This window comes from Alligator mississippiensis, chromosome 5 (assembly GCF_030867095.1).
Source record: "Alligator mississippiensis isolate rAllMis1 chromosome 5, rAllMis1, whole genome shotgun sequence".
NCBI classification, from domain to species: domain Eukaryota; kingdom Metazoa; phylum Chordata; order Crocodylia; family Alligatoridae; genus Alligator; species Alligator mississippiensis.
The window spans coordinates 206,701,901-206,714,438 of NC_081828.1; the positions used below are offsets into that span (position 1 = coordinate 206,701,901).

The 12,538-nt window shown below is 47.5% G+C and overlaps 1 protein-coding gene across 8 annotated transcripts in view; it reads left to right on the forward strand.

The window, feature by feature from the left end:
* The window catches only part of KMT2C (lysine methyltransferase 2C), a 308,664-nt gene that overhangs the window by 109,877 nt on the left and 186,249 nt on the right, over positions 1-12,538 (forward strand). For all 8 annotated transcript variants that reach the window (XM_059729207.1, XM_059729206.1, XM_059729205.1 and 5 more), the window contains exon 6: positions 5,654-5,763. In XM_059729207.1, the coding sequence (XP_059585190.1) occupies positions 5,654-5,763 (110 nt within the window). The remainder of the gene's footprint in view (positions 1-5,653; positions 5,764-12,538) is intronic.

Sequence of the window (12,538 nt, forward strand, 5' to 3'; positions counted from 1 at the left end):
TGAATTGATTCAGCCACAGTCTCTGCCTCTTGCCACCCAGCCCTCCCCCCCCAACTTCCTTACTGTCAGATGCTTCTTAGGCTCTGTTCCCCCCTGGAGCATAGCATGTGGAAACACAGCCCTTACCAAGATATGCAGCAGTGGTGGCGCTGCTGTTTGGCCAGGCAGGGCATGGAGTTTCCACGTGCTCCATGCCTGGAAGGGAATCCAGCCTGAGCTAGAGCTGAGCGGCACCTGACAGTAATGTTGGGGAAGGGGGCATGGGGGCAGAAGCTGCAGAGGGCAAGCAGAGCAGGTAGCAGGACGCTGCTCTGGGTCTGACCCTGGCCCTGACCCAGGCTCAAAGCCAGTCAGAGCTCCAGCAGCCACCTTGCACCTTTTGCCTCCCCCTCCCTTGTTTCATACACAAATCTAAGATGAGGGCCTTTTTTTCTTCTAGCTGATTGGTGGGGGGGAAAAAACTTGATTTTAGTATGAGGAAATATGGTGTATCATTTTTACTTAACTATTTCAGGAGTGTGCAAGAAACCTCAGGCAGCACCTGGCAGCCATGTCTTTCACTATTCCATTTTTTTTGGTGGCAGCTTCAAATCACCCAAGATCAAAAACTTTGAAAATCCATGCTGCTGAGTTTTGTAGCTTATCTAGGCTAGCCTGGTTGAAATGCACCACTTTCTGTATCTACCCAGCCCACAAGGGGGTGATGACAGGTGTAGGCACTAGGCAGTTATTTTGGCTACAGGGCCACTTTAGGAATTTGGATGAGCTGGGGCAGGGGAGAGTGAGGGAGGAGGGGAAGGCTGACCTGGCCTGGGAGGTGGGGACAGTTGATCCTATGTAACCAGGGCTTATCCACCCCATACCTGCCACTGGGGGTGCTGGACAGACCGGGCAGGGTGTGCTTGCCGTATGGATGGGGCCACGGGTGGGCAGGGAGTGGTGTCTGGGAGTGGGACAGGCGGACACAGACTGGGGCTGGGATCATGAGGGAGTGACAGCACGGTGCCAGATCGCAGCTCTGCCCCAAGGCCCAGCTCCATGCTGTCACCGCCCTGTGATCCTGGCCCCAGCCCCAACCTGCCTGTCCTACTCCTGATTACCACTCTCTGCCTGACCACAGTCCCATCCCATCTGCCCGCCCAAGGGTCCTGGCCAGTCTCCATGGAGACCCCACCCACCCACCACTCTGTCTGGCACCTCTGGCAGTGACTGTAGGATAGATGGGCCAAGGTGCCTGGGCAGCAGGGCTGGATCAAGTGGTGGCAGTGACACTAACGGTGGCAGCCGGAAGGAGCCAGCACTTCAGGGGCTACCAGGAAGTGGAGCCCAGCCACTGCACCATCCCCACCCCGGTGTGCACCCAGGGGTAGCAGGACCAGCCCCACATGCCATAGTTCAGGCTGCCCCCTGTGCATGGGCCTGGTGGGGCCAAGGGACCTGTCACAGGCTGGATAAAATCCTTTGGTGAGCTGGATCCAGCCCATGGGCTGTATTTTGCCCACCCCTGGGTTATCAACCCCATTCATCTAACTTTTGACTCCTCGATGTGCAGCTGTGGGCTGCTTTCTCATAGAGCATCTTAATTTAAATATTACATTATCAGCAATTTGAACAATACAGTTTATTCTACAAAAGAAAATTTGCATGAACCTCAGACTTGCTTTCTGTAGTAGTGTTATTTCAAGATTTTGTCAACATTGGTTTAAAAAATTTGATTGCAAAATGTCTTTCTCCTTCCCCCCACACCTACTTAATTTTATTTTTGTGCTAGTTAAAATGTAGGAAGTGGGGACTCAGCAATAACTTCTCGTTTTTCCCGGTCATAATCATTACAAGATGCTTACAATGATTTCTCATGGATATTCACTCGTATTACACGCTATTGAATGCTGAAATTAGGATGCAGAGCTTATATGGATGATTTGCAATAAAGGTGCTTTGAGATTTTTTTTTCAAGGATGGTGCTCAATATTAGCACAGTTAGATGTACCCCTGCACATGATTCACATGATAAGCCCAAAGATTTCAAATAGGTATCCATCATGTCAAAAACATTCTGACCTGTTGTGGCCTATCTGTGTTCTTTGCAACAGAAGAAAAAAAAAATTGCTTTTTTTTAGTCAAAACATGGGTTGGCATTTTCCATGGGGCTTCTCTTGAGTCTAACAGGCAGTGCCATTAGCATAAAGAGGTTGAGAACCACTGGCTTACATGCTCAAGAGTACATTTAAAGAAGTATCTGTTCTAATACATTGTCAGCATATCATATTTTCAGCTGAGTTGAAAAATATTAACAGTTTATCATGTGATATCCTGGCGGTTTTCATTCCTTTTTCTAGCATTTGAATTGAAAGGCATTTTAATAGCTACTTTGAAAACTCTTTATTGCCTGTCTAGGTATCCCAGTATCAGAACAGCAGGCTCTGATTTGTGACTGTATATATCAGGGGTGGGCAAAATACAGCCCACAGGCCAGATCTGGCCCACCAGGCCATTCTATCCAGCCCATGGGGCCCCTAAAAATGTTTTTTAATTAATGTTTATCTACCCCTGGCTCCTGTCAAAAATGACAGGAGCAAGGGGCAGTAGGACCCAAGGGAAGCCATGGAAGGCCCCTGGAACAGCAGGGCCCACCCGCCCCAGCCCCCGCAGCTGGAAGCCCCTGCCTAGCAGAGGCTTCTGGCCTGGGACTGTGGGGCTGCTCGTGTCTGCACTAGCATGGGAAATTCAGGTAAGAGTTGGGGGTGGGGAGGAAGGGGAGAACCGCAGACGAGTGCCCTGGTCCTTGGGGCTGAGCCAGCTCCTGCAGTCCAGCCACGCAACTGGGAGCAAGTAGGTGTGTGGGAGCCAGCAACAGCCAGGATCCTTTTGCGCAGACGGGCGAGTGTGGGGCATGCATAGTTGGAGCTGTGCATGCTGGTCCTCACCATGGGGCTGTGGCGGGGAGGTTGGGGAAGAGCCAGTACTAGTGTTCTAGGGCTAGTGCTGGCAGGGCACCGAGCAGGGCAGCTCCCCTGTCCCTGCTGGCACAGCCCAGTCGGCTCCATAGAGCCCAGCCAGCTACACCCGGACTCCTGCTGCCCCACTCTGGGTCCTGCTGGCTCTGGCTCCTGCATGCTTGCTTGTTTCCACACTGCCCCCCCCTGCCCTAGCCCCACGGTGCAGGCGGGGACCAGCATGTGCACTCCCAACCCCACACGTCCCACGCTTGCCCATCTGGGTGAAAGGATCGGGCCCCAGGCTACCTGGGAAGGTGCCTTGCCTCCCTGGCAGCATGGCCTAGTGCCAGGTGGCCACAGAGACTTGAGTTGGGCCTGCAGCTGCATTTGCGCTCCGGTGGCTCCTGCTGCTGCCAGGAGGCTGAGGGCCTCTGGGGAAGGGCCTCTCAGACCCAGGGGACAGCACAGGGGTTGCCCAGAGCCACTGGGAGCAGCAAGGGCCTGCAGGGATGTGGCCTGGAACATGGGAAGCATGAGGAGGCAGCTTGGAAGTTACATCGCGTGCCTGAGGTTTGGGGTGGCAATGACCCAGCTGCACCCCCACCCCATGGGTGACCCTGGTGGGTGCCACTGCTTCAGCGGGAAGGCCTGGCCCCCCTGCCCCGCAGGGGCCTGGCAGCCCACCAGTAGCTCACCTCCGGCCCTGGGACAGGTGGGGTGGCTGCACCAGGAGATGGAGTGGGGTCGCGGTCACTTCTCTGCTCCAGAAGGTCCTGCGGCTGCAAAGAGCCTGGGGGCCCCAGGGAAGCACCTGGCCAGCCCCGGAGGTAGTGTGGGGGGCTGCCCAAAGCCACTGGGTTTGGTCCAGGGCGCAGGAAGCCTAGGGAGGCTCCAGGAGCTTCCGGAGCAGAAAGGTAGCCGCAGGCCTGATCCAGCTCCTGGCGTAGCTTCCCTGTCCATCCCAGGGCTGGGGAGCAAGCTGCCGGTGGGCTGCTGGGCCCCCACAGGGAGGGGCACCTGTCAAGGGGACCCTTGACAGCTTGCCAAAACTCAGCAAACAGTCCTCCACCAGAAATAATTGCCCACCCCTGGTCTATATAGTAACATCCCATTATTATATTTAGTGTTCTGCTGCATCCATTTAGATGAGTGCTGTACACGCTATTAGGGGTGCACCAGTAAAGATTTTTTTGGGCCAATACCAATGGCCGATTATTAACAAGTCACATCCTCTGATTGACGAAACGCAGCCTCGGAGTTTGGAGAGCAGCGTCCAGCTGGTAAGTCTGTTGGGGGGGAGAGGGGCTGGGGTGAGGCAGATGGAGGCCTCTGTGGTAAGGGAGGGAGTGGGGCCGGGGCAGGGGAGATGCTGCCCAGCCAGCAGTGTGGGGTGTGGGATGGAGCTGCACATCTCATCTGGAGGTTATGGGGGGGCGAATCCCACTGCTACGTGTACCCCCGGGGGAGCCATGGGGGGGGGGTGTCTGCCTCCCGGATCTGCACATGGGGTGAGGGCAGGTTGCCACTGCGGGCTGGGGCTGGCATCAGGCTCTTCCTGGCAGGGGGGCTGGGCTGGGGCTGCATTCGGGACGGGCACTGTGGGAGGGAGCACACTGCTCCCTCCCACACTGCTGCTGCCTTCCCTGAGTGCAGCCCTGTCTCAGCCCCCCTGCTGGGAAGAGCCCAGCACTGCCTCTGGCCCCAGCCTGCCCTCACCCTACATGCAGATCCGGGAGCACATGCCTCCTCATGGGTGCATGCCAGGGGTTACATGCCTCCCCTCCCCCAGGGGTGCATGTAGTGATGAAATCTGCCCCCACCAGGTACCCCCTGGACGAGCCGCACGGCTCTGTCCAGTGCTGCACCTCACCATGCTCTGGCTGGACAGCACCTGCCCCAGCCCTGCTCCCTCCTTCACCGCAGGTGCCTCTGTCGGCACCCTCCCTCTCCCCCTACACTATTCCCTCCCCCCACCCCTTCCCCTGCAACAGACTTACCAGCCAGACACTGCTCTCCAAGCTGCTGCGCATGCACACAGCTTTTATGGGCGACATTATCAACCACATCAGCCAAAAAATGCTGATTGCTGATAATGTCAATTTTCCTTTTATCAGTGTTGATACGATATGGATGAATGTATCAGTGCATCTCTACACACTATATTTTGAGCTTTTAAAAAATTACTTTCTTGAGACAGTTCTCACAGTGTGTGTTGGGTGCTTTCCACACAGACCTGATGGCATGGTGTCTATCCCCATGAGTTCATAAGTGAAAAACAGATTAATAAACAAGCAGTGGAAGGCAAAATCAAGTTCATTTTATAAAGGTTTACAGTGTGTGTGTGTGTGTGTGTGTGTGTGTGTGAGAGAGAGACCAGCATATATGCACATTTGATATCCAAAAGCTTTATTCTGAAGAGTGTAAAATGTATTAATCCATATCAGTTTTTCAGCCTTTACATGTAAATAAAAAAATGCAGCGTATTTTAACATTGTTACTAGAGAAATTATTTTCTATTCTTGTCAGAGTGATAAAAGACTCTTGGCTTAATCCTACAAGCAATTACTACAGAAGTTAAGATCTATAGTCAGTAGCATTTGTAGGATCAGGTCCTGTATGCTATATGTAGGTTTTACTTCTAATACTTCTCTTTTGAAGCCCAAACAATGCTTGGCAGAGTTATAAAACTGTTCATTTCTTTCATAATGTATCAGGTCACTGCTGGGCTCATCACCGCTGTGCGGAGTGGTCATTGGGAGTATGCCAGACTGAAGAGCAGCTATTGGTGAACGTGGACAAAGCTGTTGTCTCAGGGAGCACAGAAGTAAGTAGAAAGAATTGAACGTGTCCCCTACTCCTAAAGGGGGAAAAAACATCTTCATATAACAATATTGCCACCGTTAATATCAACTCATAGAGCCCTGACACCAATGCTTACATTCATAATAGCGCTTTACTGTGTAAGTACTTCTGTTGAAATCTACTCTTCCACTGTTTTCAGTGGGGCAGTTTGTGAAGTAAGGTACAACTCAGGTTGGGTTTGGTTAGGAGAATCAATTCTGTGGTTACTAGAATCTGGAAAGGGGTTGGCAGTCAAAACAACAAGAACAAAAAAGTCAAATTAGCAAATGCCCTCTTTTTATTAAAATGTATGCTCATTCTAGCCCACCACTTCATATAATAAATGATAGAATTGAATATGGTAATGGAATGCATAGTTAATCTCTTGCTTTTTTTAAAGCACTTCGTTAGTAGCAGTGGTAACATAGATGGCAAGTTCTGTTGCTTGCTTAGGTACCGGGATAAATGTTTTGTTTTATAGTCTTCTAATTTAAAAAACAAACTATTTGGGAGCAGTGAATGCCTCATAAGAAGGCAGACTCCTCTCAGTGACATTTCCTTGGCTTGATGACAGAGCAGAACTGCTGCCTACCTGACTGAAAAGAAACATTTTAATCTACATTTTGGAATGACACAAAAGCCTAGTGTGCAAGAACATGCAAAACTGGATACCATTTTTTTGTAAGAACAAAGAGGGTTTTTTTCCTCCTTTGAATATTCCCCATTTGTAGCATTTTACATCTCACTTTTTTTAAAATATATATATTCCAAGCTTATATTAGTTATAAAGGTTTTCAGTGAGCTTAAGGACATTTGTAAAGGAATAAACTAGAATGAAAAATACTGGCTTAGCTCTAATAGTTCTGAAAGATATTTTACTTATAGACATAGGAGTCAAGGCCAAGAAAAAATGTGCAAAAGAAAAAATTTAAAATAGTTTGAGAAATTCTGCTCTAATATATTGAATGGAGACATCTGTAATAAGGAAAGATTTGAAAAATCTGTAATAAAGGAAAGTGAAGAAAATGGAATACTGTTTTGTGTACATAGACATGCATACACGCATGCATACTTCATGTGAAAAGAGACTGCATGACTTTTCTGTGTGTATATACGTATATCCTTTGGCAGTCCCTTGCAGTCAAGGATGATTGTCTTCCATGATTGTCTTATCTGTGTGTCCAAAGATGGCTGATGAGCCTATCAGGGACCGACAGACTCTGCTGAAGCTTGGACATGTCACAAGGGTCCTGATGTTCCAGGTCCCAGAAATGATGGTGTGTTGTTGCTGGTATTTTCAACTGTAGTAAAGGTGATCCCACTGGATGCGATTATCCAGTCAGGATGAAATGCAGAATACTGTAATAGGCTATGTTTAGGGCACCTTTTCTACCCGCTCTCACTGTGGGGTAAGCAGAGCGGATCCTGAAGAGGGCTGCTCAGTCGCAGTTACACCTGCCTCATCCATCTTGTCCAAGGTCTAGACAGCCTTCTTGTAATTGCTGCCTTTGTGCCAGGTCATGACTAGGAGCTTCCAGATATCACAGTCCTGCTCCTGCCACCATTAACTGGTCGCCAAAGGGCTTGAGGAATGTTGTTTTCATGGAGGATGTGTGCGCGTGACTTTTATCGTGGAGAAACTGCCGCACATGAGCTTCCGTGCGGCTCTTGACAGAATGGGACCTTGATCCAGTGGCAAGGAGACCAAGACAACTGGGGATCTTGTTCTACTGCAGCCTTGATCTGCCTTCACAGCCATTGCTACTCTAACATCTTCTTCTGCCTGCTCCACCGTTGAGGACTTGGCTGGGGGCTGGACAGGGTTTTTATAGTGGTGATCTGTACTCGCCATGTCATAGCATCATCAAAGGATATATGTGACTTTTCAGGAGGGAAATCATTGTCATCTGCTGTCCTCACCACATCCTGATGGTGCTGCTGCTGCTTGGTCCATGAGTGCTTATTTGTCGGAGTTACTCCTGCATATTTCACAGCTAACCTTCCCTGAAGGTTATTCCACTGTCCGCCACCTGTGGACACACCGGGTAGCAGTACGGCTCTGCCCCACAGATGTGTGTGCATATACAGACTTAATATATATTAATAACATAGGATGTAGGAACCTAGATGAGGATGCTCATGTGATAAACACTATACAAATACAAGGGGAAAAAGACAGGCTCTCTCAAAGAGCTTACAAACCAATCATGATTAAGGTGACCATATGGCTAGAGTTTGGCATGGGAGTACACAGTAACAGTGAGACAAATCTGGTCAGCAGGCTCAGTGCACAAACAGCTTAACTTCTCAACATTTTTTTTTTAATTGGTGTTGGGGTGGTTTTTTGTTTGTTTTTTGTAGGCTTCATGGCCAAGGAGGATAATGAGAGCTTGTCCAATGTTTGCAGGGAGTTTCTCTCAAGCATAAGGGACAGTAAGGGGAAAAGCGTGAAGATGCTTGTTTAAATGTGTAATAAGTTCACAGAGGTTGGGGATGGAACGAGAAGTTTCCCCCCTAAGGCTGTGCTGAAAGAGTCATCATGGAAGCAGGAGCAGAAGCAGGAGGGGACAGAGTAAGAAAGCTAAGATTTGGACAGGCTTTCAAGAGGAAGAGCATGGCCAACTTTCACTAAAGTGTCTGACAGGTCCAGGAAGATGCGAACAAGGATGGAATAATGGGACTGAACTTTGCTAGAAAAGAAGGCAGCATTTTAGGAACTCAGACAGTGGAGTGCTGGGATGGAGTTTAGACTTCCTCCAGTTCTTACTGGATTGATTAGTGGGGCCAAACATGCATGTTTTCATGCCATGATTGGAAAGAGCCAGAGGTGAGAGAAAGAAAGTAGATAAGATTTGGGTGTGAGGGATGTCAAGAGTTGGGATAGGTGGTGTCACTGAGCAAGTGCAAAAATTGGAAAGTTAATGATAAACGTCTATATCTGTAATTGGAGGAAAGAACTGTAGGAAGAGACATTGAAAGGTGAGTGAAGGGAAGGGAGATGTTGGCATTATATTTCGTGACTGTTCTCTTGGAAGGAAGAGAGGAGGTTGAGGACTGAATCCAAGGTAACAGAGCAGGAGCTGAACTTGCAGGTGTGTGACCCAGCTAAGCTGGAGAAGTAGCATTGTGTAGGTAGGAAGATGGCAAAACTTAGAGAGGAGAAGATGAATCTGTAATGGGAGGAGTCGGTATGTTCTCAGGATTTTCACCAGTGGCGGACCGCAGCACAAGAACAGGAGCAGAGGAAGCAAATGTCGAAGTGAGTCAGGGCTGGTGTTGCAAGGAAGGACCTGTCAGTGAGCCAGGTGTGGAAGGAAGTTTAACCTGGAGAACATCAAAACTAGTATCTGTAGAAGAAACAGAAGAAAATCTTAGAGTAAGTCTAAAAATCATCAGTACCGATATGCTGAAAGTCAAGGGAAGGTTGAGAGAGAGAGCAAAGGCTAGTGGGTGGTACTGAAAAGGACAAGAATTGGAGTGAGGAAACTCAGTGGAGAAATCAGAGAAAGAGCAGTGCTTGGTAATCAAGCAAATGTTTCGGGTGAGCGGCAGAATTGAACCGAGGCAGCCGGCAAAATGAAGGGGTGAAGATGAGCAAACGTGGCTAAAAAGGTTAGTAACTTAGCAGTTACTAAGTTGAAGAAGTTACTAAGGATGAATGCAAGGGGAGGGAAGGAGTGAATGAGCCAGGAATAAAAATCAGAGGGGTTGGTTGGATATAAAGCAATATCGTGGGGGGAAGGGCGAGGGGAATGATGCAGGGCTGACTGAAAGAGGAGGAGGTGGGTAGAGGAGTCAGGAAGGGAGTGGAAATGAAAAAAAGCCAGAAAAGCTCAGCATCATTTACTGTCAGAGCCACTGTGAGGTTTTTGGGCGAGAGAGATGGATATAAGAGAGAGTAGCTCCAGTGTCAGACGAATAGATGAAGGTTTCTGTGGGAGCCAGGAGCTGGCATAAAGCAGATCTCCAAATCATGTATGGCTGTGGTCTTTTTTTAGAGAGGAGGTGGGCATTTTGTCTAATAGGTTGCAGTTACTATGCATATCTTAGCTACTTCCAGGCGTTCTGTCTACCACGTTCTGACGATGGTAATAATTTTAAGCACGGATACAGTTCCCATTTAAAAAAAAAAAAAAAGCCTCTGCCATAAAATACCCGCCCTCCCCCCACCGGTATAAAATTTCACCACACAGTGAAGATGTTCAAACGTCAAGGATTGAGCAGTAGCCAATTTTGGACAAGAGTTTGGTTTAAATTTGTCACAAATCATTGGGTATGGAAATCAGTATGTTGTGCTATATGTGAACTGGGAATCCTTTTTCTCGTTAATATAGTATCCTACCACAATGGACTACAAGAAATTAGATTAATTTTGTGACTTCATATACAGAAACATTACAGTGCATGGTTATAAAATATATAAAAAGGCGTTTCTTTTCCTTCGGAGGCGTGTGCTGGTGTAGACAGTTCCTTACCCACTTAGGATCTGGAAGCAGGCTCCTCAGTCATCAAGTCCATACCCCTGTTAGTGTGTGCCCCATGTCAGATAATCCCTTTCATAAAGTGCTGAAGCTTTGTCTTAAAAGTAGTTAGGTTTTTATCTTCCTTCTTCAGTCAGAAGGTTGCTTCAGAAACTTGCTAAGAACCATGTAATAACTAATCTAAATGTATTTATGAGCGGTTTATACCCAACTTTGTGCCATCGTTGTCCCTTAGCTTAAATAGCTCTTTTCCCACCCTGCTGTTATTTATAGGCAGCAGTCATACACCTTCCTAACCTTCCTTTTGGTAGATTGCAGAAGCCAAGTTCCTCGAATCTCCTTCAGCATGATAGGATCTCTGTTTCCCCGATGAGCCTAGTAGCCCTTCTGCAGATCCTCCTGCCTGTTCCTGTTCGCATTCATCTCTCTTAAACACGAGTGATCAGAATTGCACATCGTATTCTAGATGAGATGTTGCCATTGATTTGTATGATGATATTAATCCTTCCCTAGCTCCACAGAAAATACCGTGTTCAATATTCCCCAGGATCCTGTTTGCCCTTTTTGCCAGTTACACAGCATTGATGATATCTTATGATTAACTGGTCTGCCCAGGCTGTTTTTGCCCTCAGTTGACTCTGGTTGATGAACTCCCAGATTATAGCATAATTTATTATAGGTTATAGTGTATAGTCTCCAAGTGTGTGATTTTTCATTTTGTGCTTTTCAGTTTCATCCTATATTCCTGTTATTCCAGTCCCCCAGGTTGCTCAGCTCCTTCTATATAATATCCCTGTCCTCCTCTGTATTGATGGTGCCTCCTAGCTCTGTCATTTAGCACACTTCTGTGCCAAGTACATTAATGAAAATATTAACCAAGACTGATCCTTCAGGAGCTCCACTAGTAACCTCTGTGGCCTGATGCTTCCATATTCAGCACCACCCATTGCCTTATCTCTCTTAGTCAGTTCCTTGTCCATTTCACAATTACTGAAAGCTTCACTAAAACTATATGTGGCAAGGCATCATGTGCTCTACTGAAGTTTAGATAGGGGAAGTGCACTAGATTTCAGCTGTCTAGGAAATCAATTTTCTTGTCAAAGAAACTGTTGGGTCAGTCTCTCCTAGCCTGTTTTTACTAAACCCTTGCTGACTTATTTTGCATTTACCTTTATTACCTTGAACTATTCTTTCCTTCAAAACTTAAATCCATGCATGCTGTTGACATCGGACCTATGGACTTCTGGTTGCCCAGAACATTATTTTTTAAGTTTTGCTGTTTTCCAGACAGGTGGTAAAGTCCCATCCTGATCAGTTTGTTTAAAATGCTTGTTACCCAACTTGTGATTTCATGTGCCAATTCTTCCAGGATTCTGGGGTGCCCCTATCTTGAGGGCACCGAGTTCCTGAGTTTTGCTTCCCTGTCCTACCTTACCTGCACAAGAGATGATTTAAGAGTAGTAAACACGGTGGTGTCCACTAATAAACACGGTGGTGTCCAACATACAGTCCAGGGGGCTTTCACTACTCTAAGGGTTAGATTTAGAGCCTTGAGGGAGAGACTGAATTAGGAAAAAGAGGTGTGTTTTGGTTATGAATTGAAAAATTGTTTAGTTTTTTAACTATGTCCTGCTATTTTTAATCAGAAATGTTTTAATTACCCTTGTCGCTGTGGGGCTGACACTGGGAGCAGAGCCTCACGAGCAGCCCCCAGAGTGGCTGAGCTCTGAGTCAGAAGCACTGCTCTGAACAGCTTCTCTTCTCTCCCTGCTGCCTGTCTGCTACTCGGGGGGAAAGAAGAGGGAGGAAGGAGTAGGTCAGAAGTGAAGAACCAACAGCTTGTTCATTCTCTGATGCAGTAGCCTGACTACAGCCATATGTTAGAACCGCCTAGGAACAAATCTTAGTTGGTCTACCTTATCACGAGCAGAGAGGTTCGTAGCTATGTTAGTCTGAAGTCAGGCAGAAGGTAGAGCACCTTACAGTTGCACCTTATAAACTAATTCAGAGGTATATATGCTTTTGTAAGCAGCAGTTTGCTTAAGTCAGATGTTATGAAAAGACTTTCAGGGAGCAGGTGTTCAAACAGAAAGTGATTTAAATGCAAAGGATAGGGAAGAAAAAGAGAAGGGGTACTTCTCGGAGAAGCAGAGGTGGATTGAAGAGAAAAAAGAAACAGTAAACCCATAGAGTCATAGGGGTTAAGAAAGCTAATCTAAGTAATGGGATAAGAATCCAGAGTCTGTCTTTAGACCATGCTTAACACAATGCAATCCA